The following is a 16209-nucleotide window of genomic DNA, read 5'->3' as shown; positions in this document are numbered from 1 at the left end:
AAGGAGTTTTGTTATTTGTACACTTACTTTATGAAGATCCCTACATATGTACTTCCTTGATCTCTGCAACACATTTTACTGTGCACTGTGTATAGGCACTGTTGTGTCATATATTTCATAGAGCCTGCCTTCTAAACTAGTTTTTTTCAGCCAGGGTGCCTTCAGGTTCAGGCTGCTCTAAAACATGCTGTAAATTATACTGCAGGTTATTGATTACAGCCATTGCTATATGCACTGGTTTGTTTAACAAGCACCTGGATTGTTTTCCTTAGACCCCTTTCACACTGGGGCATTTTTCAGGCATTTTTCAGGCGCTTTAGCGTTAAAAAAAGCACCTGAAAGAAGCCTCATCTGCAATCCCAATGTGAAAGCCTGAGCCCTTTCACACTGCCAGCGCCCGAAAAACGCTGGTAAAGCACCGCTTGAGACCCTTTTCACACTGGGGCGTTTTTCAGGCGTATTTTGGGCGCTGGCAGTGTGAAAGGGCTCGGTCCATCGGCACACCCAGCCCGTTGGCAAAAACAGGAAAGTGCTGCAAAGAAGCTGCTTGCAGGACTTTTTTTGATGCCCTGCCAGCACAGCGCCCCAGTGTGAAAGCACTCGGGCTTTCACATTGGGATTGCAGGTGAGGCTTCTTTCAGGCGCTTTACAGGTGCTTTTTTTAACGCTAAAGCGCCTGAAAAAACACCCCAGTTTGAAAGGGGTCTTAGATAACTCCTCTAGTAATTAAGGATAATGTGCAATAGAGGTCAAACTTTCCTTTCTCTCAAAACCCTTTAAAGCTTTCTTGGGGGTTAAAGTGATTGTAAAGGCAGGGTTTTTTATCTAGATGCATTCTATGCATTAAGATAAAAAGCCTTCTGTGTGTAGCAGCCCCCCGAACACTTACCTGAGTCCCTCTCTGTCCGAGATTCTCCTTCCTGAGACACCGTAGCAGCGCCATTGGCTCCCACTGCTGTCAATCAGTCAGCTAGCCAATCAGAGGAGACGGGGTGGGGCCAGGTCAGGGCTTCCGTGTCTGAATGTACACAGGGAGCTGTGACTCAGCACAGGTGCCCCATAGCAAGTGGGGACACTGAACAGGAGGGAGGGGGCAGGATGACAGAAGATGGACCCGAGAGGAGGAGGATCAAGGCTGCTCTGTGCAAATCCACTGCAACAGAGCCGGTAAGTATAACATGTTTGTTAATTTTAAAGGAAAAAAAAACGAGACTTTACAATTACTTTAAAATACCTGTCAGGTTATGTTTACTATTGGTATCCCACTGGGAAGATTTTCCATCACTTCCTTTCCTGAAGATGAAAGTGGGTAGGAAATCTCCCCAAAGTGAGGGGTTAGCGGACACTGGAACAGGTGTCCCCATTGGAATATTTATCCTCAGCCACTTGACAGCTGTAAAATGTTTCTTTCTCGTCCATTGAGGGATACTGGAAGTCTTTAACATTCTCTGTTTTTAATGGCCACCTAGAAGAGGATTGGACACTGGCAACCAAAAAACTGTAGACCAAACCCTCAACTATCAGCCTACCTTCGATCTTGCTAGTATCCTATTAGGATAGATGTTTTTTTCCAGCGTTTGGCTGTGTTAAGACTTTATCCACTGATCTTTGTTTCCACCTCGGAGTGCTTCATGATTTTTATAATGTGGCTGGGCCCTCTCGGCATGGTCATGCAAGATTTTGTGACCCAGGTTTCCCGGTTATTTTCTGGCCTTAAAAAAATAACATTGCTAGGACATTAAGCGAGGCCCAGATATTACTGTTCACCTTCTCCCATCACACGCACTTTCTCTCCCCTTATGCAGCAGCTCTGAGCTCAGAGTTTGAATGCTTACACCTATGTTGGTGAAGGTGAACAGTAATGGCTGAGCCTCACTTAGCAAAGTAATAGCAACATCCTGAGAGTTTTAAGGTCAGGCTCCATGAGGTACGTATATGGTGTGTGTGTGTGTGTGTGTGTGTGTGTGTGTATATACGTATATATGTGTGTACCATAAAAAAAAAAATATATATATATATACTCAAAATTCCAAGTCCTGGGCTACTAGCCAGGTCTCAAGGGTTACTCGCCACCAGTTGCCCCATCCAACCCTTACCCTGCCCCTAATCACGCTATCATAAATTATCTCATGAAATGACACGTAAATGTTTTATGCAGAATTAAGTTTCAAAAATAAATTTTAAAAACAACTTTATCAGTTCCCCTCAGCACAGCCTCACCAGTGCCCATCATTGCAGCCTCACCGTGCCCCACATTGCAGGCTTGCCGGGGTGGCTGGATCATGACTGGAGTTAGAGGAGAGCCGTGGGATCACCGAGCGGTAAAACGCGCTGTAACAGCTTACATTGAAACTGTCTCTGCTCTGCTCACTCTCACACAGCCCCGCTTCCCCCTAACCCTGTGCCTGTAATAGAATGCATTCCAGTATTGGACCCGCATTCTGTCTATTACAGACACGGGGTTAGGAGGAGGCGGGGCTGTGTGAGAGTGAGACAGTTTCAATGTAAGCTGTTACAGCATGTTTTACCGTTCGGTGATCACGCGGCTCTCCTCTAACTCCATGCACTCTTCCATGAAAATTTGATCTATCTATCTATCTATCTATCTATCTATCTATCTATCTATCTATCTATCTATCTATCTATCTATCTATCTATCTATCTATTTAAAAAAAAAAAAAAAAAAGAAGCTATTCAGCTAATGGCACACTTAATTAACCCCTTTGAGGTATATGTAAAAATATCCTTGTTATATCCTGACAGGTACGAAGACACCTGGGCTTCCCTTCACAAAGGTGCAAGAGAATGTGCTAGAGCTGGGGAGGTAAGAGTTATCAGTGTATACCTTAATGTGTTTTGGATGCTCTTTTTAGGAACACGCGTTATTTTACTTCACTGCGTTTTTTTGTTTTTGGTTGATGCCCATTATATTGTCTTGTCTAATAAACAATAGAGTTACTTATTGAACCATCTGCATGGAAAGTAGGTTATATGGTTTTCAGTGGCATAGTTCACACCAATATTTGCAGTTCCAGTGCATTCCAGTTCCAGAAAAAAAAGTAAAAGATGCTGCATTTTTTTTTGCACTGTACTAGAATGCTGTAAAACGCACTGGAACGCACCTGAATACACTAAAAACGCACTGGAACACACATGTCCTTTAACCACTTGCCGACCAGCTGGGGGAAACGACGTTATGTAACGTCGCTTCGCCCTGTGGCCAGTGTGCCCTGTGGCCGATGCGAGTGTCCGGTGGTCACGCTGGTCTCCCGCGATCGCTACTGACACACTCATCCTGGTTCTCTGAGAGGAGAAGAGACTGATCGTGTGTTCATACAAAGTATGAACAGCGATCTATCTCTTCCCCTAGACAGTCCCATCCCCCCTTCAGTTAGAACACAGAGAGGAAACACAGTTAACCCTTTGATCCCCCCTAGTGTTAACCCCTTCCCTGGCAGTGACATTTTTACAGTAATCTGTGCATTTTTATAGCACTGATCGCTGTATAAATGCCAGTGGTCCCAAAAATGTGTCAAGTGTCAGATGTGACCACCATAATGTCGCAGTCTCTATAAAAATCGCAGATCGCCGCCATTACTAGTAAAAAAATAATAATAAAAATGCTATAAATTTATCCCCTTTTTGTAGACGCTGTAACTTTTGCGCAAACCAATCTATATATGTTTTTGCGATTTTTTTTTTTTTTTTTTTTTTTTTTTTTTTCCAAAAATATGTAGAAAAATACATATCAGCCTCAACCGAGAAAAAAATAGCTTTTTTTAAATAAATGGGGATAATTATTATAGCAAAAAGTACAAAATATTGTGGTGTTTTTTTTTTTTTTTTTTTTTCAAAATTGTCGCTCTTTTTTGTTTATAGCGCAAAAAATAAAAACCGCAGAGATGATCAAATACCACTAAAAGAAAGCTCTATTTGTGGGGAAAAAAGGACATCAATTTTGTTTGGGTGCAGCACCGCACGTCTGCGCACTTGTCAGTTAAAGCAATGCAGTGCCGAATCGCAAAAAATGGCCTGGTCATTCAGCAGCCAACTCTTCCGGGGGTGAAGCAGTTAAGAAAAAGAGTAGGGAAAATGCACTGGACTGCATCAAAAACGCACTGGAACGCATCAAAACTGATCATGCAGAAAAGCATCTGGAACGCATCCCTTAGGGCCAGTCCGCACCATAGAAACGCAGTCCAGATGTGTTACAGATGCTTTTCTGCATATGTGTTTTTTGGTGGGTATTTGATGCAGTCCAGTGCATTCCCCCCCCCCTTTTTTTTCTTAACCTTTAAATAAGGACATGTGTGTTCCAGTACAGTCCAGTGTAGGAAAAATGCAACATATTCTACTTTTATTTCTGAAACTGGAACACCCTGGAACTGCAAGCACTGTGTGAACTAGGCCATTGAAAACCATATAATCTACTTTCCATGCGTTTTTGATGCAGAAAAAATGCACTTGACTGCATGTGCTGTGAACTGGCCCTCAGAGCGTGTATGAAAGTATCTGTGCCCGCGCAGAACTTAAAGGGTCAGGTCCTCTATAGAACGTCTGTGGTCAATTTTAGAAGAAGATGCAAACTTGGCATATTTAGAAAAAGAATATACTTAAATAAGCAAAAATGCACTGGATATATCAATAAAACTAAACTCAATGCAGGTATATAAAACACTTTTTAATCCTTATGTGTTATTGGGTCACTACTTACGGTATTTTATTTTTTATTTTTTTTAATCTGTTTATTGCATGAGAATTACAAATACAGAATACAAGACTGTGGCAAGAGAAGGCAGAATTGGTACATAGGTTCCATAGAATGACAGTAAACAGCTAACAAACCATTATAAAATCCTAAACCACACTGCCTCACATTTCATATGAGTAAACCATTACACTTCTTTGCATTAGTTTTGTGCGTCACACACGCACATGTTCATAAAAGACAAATGCCTTCATGCTTTGGTTTTTATACAGAGTACCTTCTGAGTTACACTAGATGTCCCAGATCTATGATATTTAGGAGGGCAAACCCCTCGTACACTAATTTCTCATATAGGATTTTCTGTTTTACTGCTAGTATAAATGTCTTGCACAGGAAAATCCTGTTATGTTTGGACCAACTTTCCTCACCAAGTAGTCCTAATAGGCAGATCTCCGGGGTAAATGGAATAGGGGGTGATATTAAGGAGGAGAGCAAACCTAAAATTTGCTTCCAATAACTGGATATAAATGGGCAGGCCCATATTACATATTAACTCACAAAAGTGAGTACACCCCTCACATTTTTGTCTAAACCGCTGGCAACAAAAGTGAGTACACCCCTAAGTGAAAAGGTCCAAATTGGACCCAATTAGCCATGTTCCCTCCGTGGTGTCATGTGTTTTGTTAGTGCTACAGGGTCTCTGGTGTGAATGGGGATCAGGTGTGTTAAATTTGGTGTTATCCCTCTCACTGTTTCATACTGGTCACTGGAAGTTCAACATGGCACCTCATGGCAAAGAACTCTCTGAGGATCTGAAAAAAGAATTGTTGCTCTACATAAGGATGGCCTAGGCTATAAGAAGATTGCCAAGACCCTGAAACTGTGCTGCAGCACGGTGGCCAAGACCATACAGGGGCTAACAGGACAGGTTCCACTTAGAACAGGCCCTGCCATGGTCGACCAAAGAATTTGAGTGCACGTGCTCAGCATTATATCCAGATGTTGTCTTTGGGAAATAGACGTATGAGTGCTGCCAGCATTGCTGCAGAGGTTGTAGGGGTGCGGGGTCAGTCTGTCAGTGCTCAGACCATATGCTACACACTGCATCAAATTGGTCTGCGTGGCTGTCGCCCCAGAAGGAAGCCTCTTCTAAAGATGATGCACAAGAAAGCCTACAAACAGTTTGCTGAAGACAAGCAGACTAAGGACATAGATTACTGGAACCATGTCCTGTGGTCTGATGAGACCAAGATAAACTTATTTGGTGCAGATGGTGTCAAGCGTGTGTGGTGGCAACCAGGTGAGGAGTACAAAGACAAGTTTGTCTTGCCTACTGTTAAGCATGGTGGTGGGGGTGTCGTGGTCTGGTGCGGTATGAGAGCCGCCGACACTGGGGAGCTACAGTTCATTGAGGGAACCATAAATGCCAACATGTACTGTGACATACTGAAGCAGAGCATGATCCCTTCCCTTCGGAGACTTGGTTGCAGGGCAGTATTCCAACATTTATAACGACCCCAAACACACCTCCAATATGACCACTGCCTTACTAAAGAAGCTGAGGGTAAAGATGATGGACTGGCCAAGCATGTCTCCAGACCTAAACCCTATTGAGCATCTATGGGGCATCCTCAAACTGAAGGTGGAGGAGCACAAGGTCTCTAACATCCACCAGCTCTGTGATGTCATCATGGAGGAGTGGAAGAGGACTCCAGTGGCAACCTGTGAAGCTCTGGTGAACTCCATGCCCAAGAGGTTAAGGCAGTGCTGGAAAATAATGGTGGCCACACAAAATATTGACACTTTGGGCCCAATTTGGACATTTTCACTTAGGGGTGTAATCACTTTTGTTGCCACCGGTTTATACATTAATGGCTGTGTTTAGTTATTTTGGGGGGACAGCAAATTTACACTGTTATACAAGCTGTACACTCACTACTTTACATTGTAGCAAAGTGTCATTTCTTCAGTGTTGTCACATGAAAAGATATAATAAAATATTTACAAAAAGGTGAGGGATGTACTCAGTTTTGTGCAATACTGTATGAAATCTGCACTAGGTTGTGCACATCTCAGTTAGAGGTGCACATCAACAGTTAGAGGTGGACAATCCTACCCATGGCAAATGGACAAAATGGGGTGAGAGAAGTTTGATGGATAATATATAATTGGATAAGCTGTTGTTAATTGCAGGGAACACCTTTTTTATTTCTTTCCAATCCTCGTCTGATATATTTGAAAGCAGTGATTGCCATTTAGTCTTAACAGGCAGTGGTGTTTTTCCCACTTTGCCATTCAGTAGTTGGGAGTACAATAAGAGAATAATTGGATATTAGAAAATGTGTTCCAGATTTGGTCTGCAAGACTTGACGTAATTGTAAATAATTGTAAAAATACATATGCAGAAGGTTACAGTGCACCTGTATTTGAAAGGTTCAGAATACCCCTGTTTTGCCAAAATGAAGCATCAATAAAAGTGTATAATTGGTCAAACATCGGATTATTCCAGAGCGGTAGTTCTAAAGGAATCTCAGAATATGAGGTAATCTTTTTAGCTTTGCGCCACACAGATAATGCTAGAATCAAAAAAGGTAATTTCCTCAAGGGTGATCGGTGAGTGATGCTTCCAGACTAACCAACAATCGAGTCAGCTGTAGTATCGAGCGCAAATGAGTTTCCATTATATTCAATGTCACCAGTGACACACACTAAGTCAAATGTTGACCAACTAAATGGTATAGGTAGATATCTGGGAGCGCCATGCCACATAGGGTGTTGTAGTGTAGAAAGCTTCAATTAGCGCTGAACAGTCGACTAAATGTGGTAAATTGAAAATGTAATGATTTAAAAAATGTATTCGGACCAACAGGATAATGCGATAAGACATACAAGCACTTGGGAAGACGAACCATTTTATTTAAATTGATTCTTCCCATTACGGACAAAGGAAGTTTGGCCCACTTTGCCACTTTTGTTTGCCATAACTCATAAGGGGGTCAACATTAGCTGCTAAAGTATCAGAAGGATTCACTGTAATAATATTCCCCTAGTATTTGAAATAGATGACTAGTCGAAGTGGGAAGCCTGCCAGGTTAGGAGCTTGCAAGGTGAGAAAGAACCAAAAGTATTATTAATCTGCATGGCCACTGTTGGGGTCATATTTGAGTCACACATAAAATAATGTCAGCATAAAGGAATATGCAGTCAGTTCTGCCACTCAAAGTAATGGCCAAGAAGCAGGAGGACTGCCAGAATCTCAGGGCAAAATTCTCAATTGCTATGGCAAATAGGGGAGATGGGACATGCCTGTAGTGTTCTACTTTGTAGCAAAATGGAGGGAAATAGTAAACCATTTACTAATAAGTTGGAGCATGGGTGGACGTACAACATGGATATCTATGTCCTAAATTTGTCAGAGAATCCAAAAACAATTTCAGGGCTAATAACAGGAAAGGTCATTCGGTAAAGTTGAAGTTTGTAGTCACATCTAAGGATACTAAAACATTAGTATTGGGTAAAAAAAAAAAAAAATCTTGTAGCTGGGCTATAAGTTACATTCTACAGATGTTAATAAGAGTAGACTTGCCTGGTATGAACATAGTCTGGTTGTTATGTATAATAGACAATATCACCTTATGTAGCCTCATTGCAAGAAGTTTCATCAGAATTTTATAATCCATATTCAGTAAGGATAACTGTCTATATGATGCACAAACGGTGGGGTCTTTACCAGGTTTAAGGCTAAGGACCACTGTAGCAGCATACATGGAGGGTGGTATATTCTGTGGCCTCAGTAAACACCGGGACAAGAACAGGTGCTATAATGTCTACGTAGGGAGCATATACCTCTAAGGGGATACCATCTGGGCCAGAGGCCTTCCCGGCAGCCAAAGACACAATAGCATCTTTCATTTCGTCTTTAGTGATATCAGTCTTTAAGAGATTGACATGGTCTGTTGTGAGGGAAGACAAGGTTAAGTCAGATAAATAGTCCTCAATATCCTCTCCTGAGCAAGTTAGGGATGAGGCTTATAGATTGTCATAAAGGAAATAAAAATAAAAAAGGAACGTACCTCATTAACCATGTGGACCAACACCCCAGTGCCAGATCTAGCCTTGGGAATTACTATACTAGACAATTGCTGCCATGCAATATATGCCAACGTTTTATTACATTGGCTGGCCTATTCACAAAACATTTGTTTCATGAAAAACATTTTACACTTAGCATTAGCTATCATATGGTTAGATTAAAAGTGGGATAAAGTTTCCCAACGTATATGATTGTTTGAGGTTGGATCCGATATGAAATCTGCCCCAGCCTGGGTATAAGCTGTAGTGAGGTTGACATCTTCCTGTCTAGAAGCAAGGTTAATAAAAGAGATGGTGGCTTTCAGTGGCCCTCATATTTAAGCTTTAAATGTGTCCCAGAATATGCCATACACTTGGGATTCCCCATGAGCTTCCAGAAAAACCGTCAGCCGGTCAGGAATACGGTAATAGGATCTGATCAAGAACAGCCAAAAGGGATGTATTTTCCACACTAGTTGATATCCAACTGGGCGTATTGCTAATCCAACCAATAAAGACAGCCCCTGGGGAGACAGAGTGCAATTTAGGGAGAACTTTACCATTCCCCAACACCATATCAATATGAGAAAGACTGCGTCTGCTTGGCATAGACCAGGATTATGCTCTAGAGTGGGGGTAAGTGTATCACCATAGGTCTACCCATCCAGTTTCAATGGTAAGGCAATGGTTAAAAGCGGATGGACCAGGGGAGAAAGAATGAGGGGGGCCCCCTTGCCTGTCCAAGAGTGGATCCAGTAAGAGATTAAATTCTCCCATACGTAAAACCTAGGCATCGGGATACTTGACGACATAAACAAAAGCTTCTCCCAGAAACTGTAATGTAGCAGGTGGTCGATTGTAGACGCCAATGAGCACAAATGGTAAAGAATAAAGTTTTGCATATACAAAAATAAATCTACCCTCAGAGTCAGTGTTAACATGTAAAAACATCCGATTGAACGGAGTGGTGCACCAACAGACACTCCCCTGGAAAAGGAGGTATGCATTGAATGGCTAGCCCATTGAATCCAGGGTTTCTTTAACTGATCACTATGCTCTTTAGCCATAGGCATTTCTTGTAAACAGAAAATTTTGGCCTGTGATTGTTGGACAATGGTAAAGACCTGGGTATGTTTTGAGGGGGGGTTCCCAGCCCATGAACATTCCATGAAAGCAGACTGCAGTGGTCAGCCATCAGCGTGAGTTGATATCTGTAAATGTACCGCAAATTTACAATGCGAAAAAGGGAGGCAGCATAAAAACTCTGGGACTAAGCAGAGTTCTCCATGGAGAAACACAAACAATCTTTAAATAAGAATTCAAGAAATATTGCCAAAGTAGACAGTGGCGCATTACCACCATACAGCTTATGCATCTACAAAGGGGAATATGTAGTGTTTGCATCCTACATACCTCCATAGCCCAGTGCGTTATGGCTAAAGAAAGTACCGGTAGACGATTCCAACATGAGTTATAAAGCATGTCCCAACAGCAGAATGTCAGCACATTGCACTCTTCAAGTGTATGCATTTTAAATGTATAGTTTGCGGTTTACCTAGAATTCATAGGAAATGATTTGCAGTTTAAAACATACTGATGTATACAAAATACTGTACTTCTTTTTTTTTTTTTTCATATCAAAAGTATGTCTAAACCCAAGAACAAAACTTCAATATATTACAGTGTGCCAGCCTTTGGGTAAGGTGGCTGCAGTAGTTTTAAAAACCCATATTAACACTTATCAAACAGTGTGAATGGGCCCTTGCAGTCCAGTCCTACCCATGCTCATCTAGCATACAGTACTTGGTAAAATATGGATCCTGTGAACAGAATGTGTCCTCCTATTGTACATATGAACACCACATTCCAACAATGGTGGATTTTCCAATTCCTTTTTCAAAAAGTGGGAGTTTAAAGTTATTCTCTTAATCTACATAAGCAATTCATACACCTAAACCTATAAAAATATGTAATTTTTTATTAACTAAAAACCATTTCAGGGCATAAAACCAATCCTAAGTTATTACAATCACCAGTAACACCATAAACACGTGACATAATATTTATATACAATAACAATCACCCCTAAGGGTTCGAATAAAAAAGGTTGACATTAAAACGCAGACTTTCTTTTCACCAATTACTGCAGAGTTTTGAAATGGCAGTTACATGTTTCGCAGATCACATCTGCTTCCTCAGACCACATGAAAGTGTAACAATTATATCATCTGGAGTATTTACAGTTAGGTCCATACATATTTGGATGCAGGCACAATTTTAGATTTTTTTTTCAGGTATTTACCAAAACATATTCAAACTATAGTTATAGAATGGATATGGGCTGAAAGTGTACACTCTTTGGTTTAATTTGAGGGTATGTACATCAAAATCGGAGGAAGGTTTTAGGAATTACAGCTCTTAAGAATAGCCCCCCCCCCCTTTTAAGGGACCAAAAGTAATTGGACAATTGAATCAAAAGCTGTTTCATGGCCAGGTGTGGGCTCCTCCTATATCTATTGCTGTGAACCTACATCATGCATTCAAAGGAGCTGCCCATGCAAGTGAAACAGGTCATTGCAAGGCTTCAAAAACTATACAAACCTATCAGGGAGATAGCAGAGAACATTAGAAGTGGCTAAATCAACAGTTTGGTACATTCTGAGGAAAGGAGGACGCACTGGTGAGCTCAGCAACATAAAAAGGCCTGGGCGTCCACGGAAGACAACCGTGATGATGATTGCAGGATCCTCCTCCTATGGTGAAGAAAAACCCATTCACAACATCCAGACACGCGAAGGACACTCTCCAGGAGGTGGGTGTATCATTGTCAAAGTCTACAATCAAGAGAAGACTTCACAAGAGCAATTATAGAGTGCTCACCACAAGGGGAAAACCATTCATAAGCCTGAAGAATTGATAAGCCCCTTTTAAATCACACTGGAGCCCCTCCAGTGTGATTTATATCTATCAATTGCCCAAAATGTTAAGCTTGTGGGATCACACCACAGGCTTAAAATTTTGGGCAATTGTTAGATATAAATTACACTGGAGGGGCTCCAACAAAATAAGAGAATTAAGTAAAAATGAATCCAGGTGGATATTTGAGATATGCACTCTCACGCTTTGGGGCCTCAATATTGACTTTGACCTTAATTGTTTTATATCGGATAATTAGATTTTATATCTGGGGTGTATTTGATTTTGGTTTTTAACATAATTAATTTATCTAGTTTATTCCCCTACTATATAGTCATGTTTGCTAGCTCATTTATGGAGTCGGGACCTAAACATGATATAGGTGTAATCACTTACTAGTTATGAATAATCATTTGAAATTGTTATCATCAGAAGGTATCTCTTTGCTAATTGTGATTTTTAAGGTACCGTACTTCCATTCCATTTATTTTTGTTTTTATTATTGTAAAGATCTAGGTTTTATTTTCTATGTATTAGAGATTTTTTTCATAATTTTTATGTCATTTTTAAATAGATCTATGGCAGCCTATAAGGATCCCATAAATACGATGGTTTTGGTATGTGCAATATCAGTAACTGCCGCTAGAGGGAATTTGCTTGATATATTACTGCCGTTTTTTATCCATATTCTTTATTCAAGTCTGAATATTGATCTTTAACCACTTAAGGACTAGCCTCATTTTGCATTTTAGGTGTTTACATGTTTTAAAACAGGTTTTTTAGCTAGAAAATTACTTAGAACCCCCAAACATTATATATTGTTTTTTTCTAACACCCTAGAGAATAAAATGGCTGTCAATTCAATACTTTTTTGCACCGCATTTGCGCAGTGGTCTTATAAGCGCACTTTTTTTGGAAAAAAAATCACTTTTTTTGGAAAAAAAATCACTTTTTTGAATAAAAAAATAAGACAACAGTAAAGTTAGCCCAATTTTTTTTTATATTGTGAAATATAATGTTATGCCAAGTAAATTGATACCCAACATGTCACACTTCAAAATTGCGCCCGCTCGTGGAATGGCGTCAAACTTTTACCCTTAAAAATCTCTATAGGCGACGTTTAAAAAATTCTACAGGTTGCATGTTTTGTGTTACAGAGGAGGTCTAGGGCTAGAATTATTGCTCTTGCTCTACCGGTCACGGCGATACCTCACATGTGTGGTTTGACCACCGTTTTCATATGCAGGCGCTACTCACGTATGCGTTCGCTTCTGCGCGCGAGCTCGTGGGGACAGGGCGCTTTAAAAAAAAAAAATTTTTTTCTTATTTATTTTACTTTATTTATTTTTTCACTGTTTTTTTAAAAAAAAAAAATTTGGATCACTTTTATTCCTATTACAAGGAATGTAAACATCCCTTGTAATAGAAAAAAGCATGACAGGTCCTCTTAAATATGAGATCTGGGGTCAAAAAGTCCTCAGATCTCATATTTACACTAAAATGCAAAAAAAAAAAGAAATCGTCGTTTAAAAAAAATGACAAAAAAAAAATATGCCTTTAAGACAAATGGGCGGAGCTGACGTTATGACGTCGCTTCCGCACTCCTATGGTATGGAGACGGGTGGGCGCCATCTTAGCCTCACTCGTCTCCATACCCAGGAAGTGACAGGTCCCGATCGCCTCCACCGCTACCGACGGCTCCGGTAAGCGGCGGGAGGGGGTGGCACCTCTCCCGATGCCCATAACGGTGATCTCATGGCGAATCCGCCGCAGAGACCACCATTATGGGAAACACGACCGGCTCCTGTAAAGATGGAGACCTCGGTTGTGGCAGCAGCTGCTGCCGTTACCGAGATATCCACCTTCAAAGTGCCGACGTATATGTACAGGAGCCGGTCGGTAAGTGGTTGATGTTATACGTGAGCAATATGTTTTTTAATAAAGTTATTTGGAGATGGCTGTATAGTTGATATGATAACCGATGTCACTATGGCAACCGAGACGTTAACAGGCTTAAATATGGAGGCTTTGGCGTCTCAGGGCCATCCTTGAGAAAGTCACGTGGTCTGTGACGTAACGTGTGGGAGGAGCTAGTGACAGGACTACAGTTGCTAATCATTAGCACGGTAGCAGCGGTATTGAGGAGTCACGCTCACAGCGGCTGATTGTTTTTATTGTGTGCCTTAACAACAACCAGGGATATGTGAGTGCATTACTTTTGAGCATTTACTTTATGCTATCCTTGATCATTGCGCAATGATGTATATTCTTTAATTTACATGAACCAACTGAAAGTTGAAAGAGATGTAAAGCACAAGCAACATTTAAGAGTGGTCTAAGAAACAAACGGACTCACACTTTACTTGTAATTGGACACTATTAACTTTGTTTTTGGGGCATAGCTATTTGGATGCAATATTATCATACAAGCCCTATCTTTATGAGTTTTGCTGCTTTGCCTTTTTGCATTTCCAGATATTATTACAGCTTATGAATTTGGCTAGAGATTTATTATTATATTTATTATCTATACCACTTGTATATTGAGATTACTCACATGTCATCCACTTATTCGTTTAGATCTGCACTTAGATGCAGTCTAACTATATGAAATTTTGGAATTTGTATTCACATATGCTATATATTCACATATGTTATATACTATAGATCTGGTTTATCACCACCAGTAACACTAGTGGGATTTGCAGGATTTTAGAGGAACTGTGCACAGATTGTAAAGTTAATTGGAGGGCATCATTATCAATAATATCACTATTTACTTCAGGGTGTCTGAACACTTAAGAATGAATGCAGCCTAATTATTGAGTTATTTTTCAATCACTATTTATTACAAATATCATTTCAGCACTTGAATTTTTTACACAGAACCCAAACGAAATTTGCGTTCTTTTTTCCCCACAAATAGAGTTTTCTTTTGATGGTATTTGATTGCCTCTGCGATTTTTATTTTTTGTGATATAAACGGAAAAAGACCGAAAATTTAGAAAAAAAAAATATTTTCTACTTTCTGTTATAAAAAAAATTTAATAAACTGAATTTTAGTCATACATTTAGGCCAAAATGTATTTAGCCACATGTCTTTTTGGTAAAAAAAAAATGTCAATAAGTGTATATTTGTTGGTTTGAGCAAAAGTTATAGCTTCTACAAACTAGGGTACATTTTCTGGAATTTACACAGCTTTTATTTTATGACTGCCTATTTCATTTCTTGAGGTGCTTAATACCACTTCAATACCAGGCACTTAGACACCTTCCCGCCCAGACCAATTTTCAGCTTTCAGCGCTGTCGCAATTTGAATGACAATTGCGCGGTCATGCTACACTGTACCCAAACAAATTTTTTATCATTTTGTTCCCACAAATAGAGCTTTCTTTTGGTGGTATTTGATCACCTCTGCGGTTTTTATTTTTTGCGCAACAAATAAAAAAAGACCGAAAATTTTGAAAAAAAACAAGTTTTTCTTTGTTTCTGTTAAAACTTTTTTGTAAATAAGTACGTTTTCTGCTTCAATGACGGGCACTGATATGGCTGCACTGACGGGCACTGATGGGCACCGATGAGGTGGCACTGATGGGCACCGATGAGGTGGCACTGATGGGCACCGATGAGGTGGCACTGATGGGCACCGATAGGCGGCACTGATGGGCACTGATAGGCGGCACTGATGGGCACTGATAGGTGGCACTGGTATGCGGCACTGATGGGCACTCATAGGTGGCACTGATGGGCACTTATAGGCGGCACTGATGGGCACTCATAGGTGGCATTGATGGGCACTTATAGGTGGCATTAATGGTTACTTATGGGTGGCACTGATAGTTGGCACAGATGGGCATGGATGGGCACTGATAGATGGGCACTGATGGGCACGGATGGGCACTGACAGGTGGCATAAATGGACACTGATGGGTGGCACTGCTTGTTTGCAGTGATGCCCCTAAGGGTGGCGTTGCTGGGCATCACTGCAACATAATGGTGCCAATCAGTGCCCATTTGTGGGCACTGATTGGCACAGATTTGGCACACTGGGCACATGTGGATGGCCGTGGGGTACATACCTGGCCATCCACATGTTGCCCCTTCCCTGGTGGTCCTAGTGGCGATCCCTGGTGGTCCAGTGTGGTGATCTGCGGGGGGGCTGCGCTGATAAACAATCAGCGCAGACCCCCCCTGCCAGGAGAGCCGCCGATCGGCTCTCCTCTAATCGCGTCTGTCAGACGCGAGTGAGGAAGAGCCGATCAACGGCTCTTCCTATTGACAGCGTGATCAGCCGTGATTGGACACGGCTGATCACGTGGTAAAGAACCTCCGCCGGAGGCTTTTTACCAAGATCAGTGTAGCGGTGTGTCAGACTGACACACCGCTCCACCGATCACCGCGATGCGCGCCCCCGGGGGCGCGCTGCGGCATGTTATCCTGCTGGACGTCATATGACGTCCAGTCAGGATAACAGAACCACTTCCCGGATGTCAATCCGCTATAGGGCGGGTGG

General features: G+C 41.3%; 1 protein-coding gene across 1 annotated transcript in view; it reads left to right on the top strand.

Moving 5' to 3' along the window:
• The window catches only part of DTNBP1 (dystrobrevin binding protein 1), a 321745-nt gene that overhangs the window by 64582 nt on the left and 240954 nt on the right, over positions 1–16209 (top strand). Inside the window, exon 4 of the mRNA XM_073631098.1 lies at positions 2764–2824. Coding sequence (XP_073487199.1) covers positions 2764–2824 — 61 coding nt within the window. The remainder of the gene's footprint in view (positions 1–2763; positions 2825–16209) is intronic.

Source organism: Aquarana catesbeiana, linkage group LG05 (assembly GCF_042186555.1).
Source record: "Aquarana catesbeiana isolate 2022-GZ linkage group LG05, ASM4218655v1, whole genome shotgun sequence".
Classification (NCBI taxonomy): domain Eukaryota; kingdom Metazoa; phylum Chordata; class Amphibia; order Anura; family Ranidae; genus Aquarana; species Aquarana catesbeiana.
This window is presented reverse-complemented; position numbering and strand designations above follow the sequence as displayed.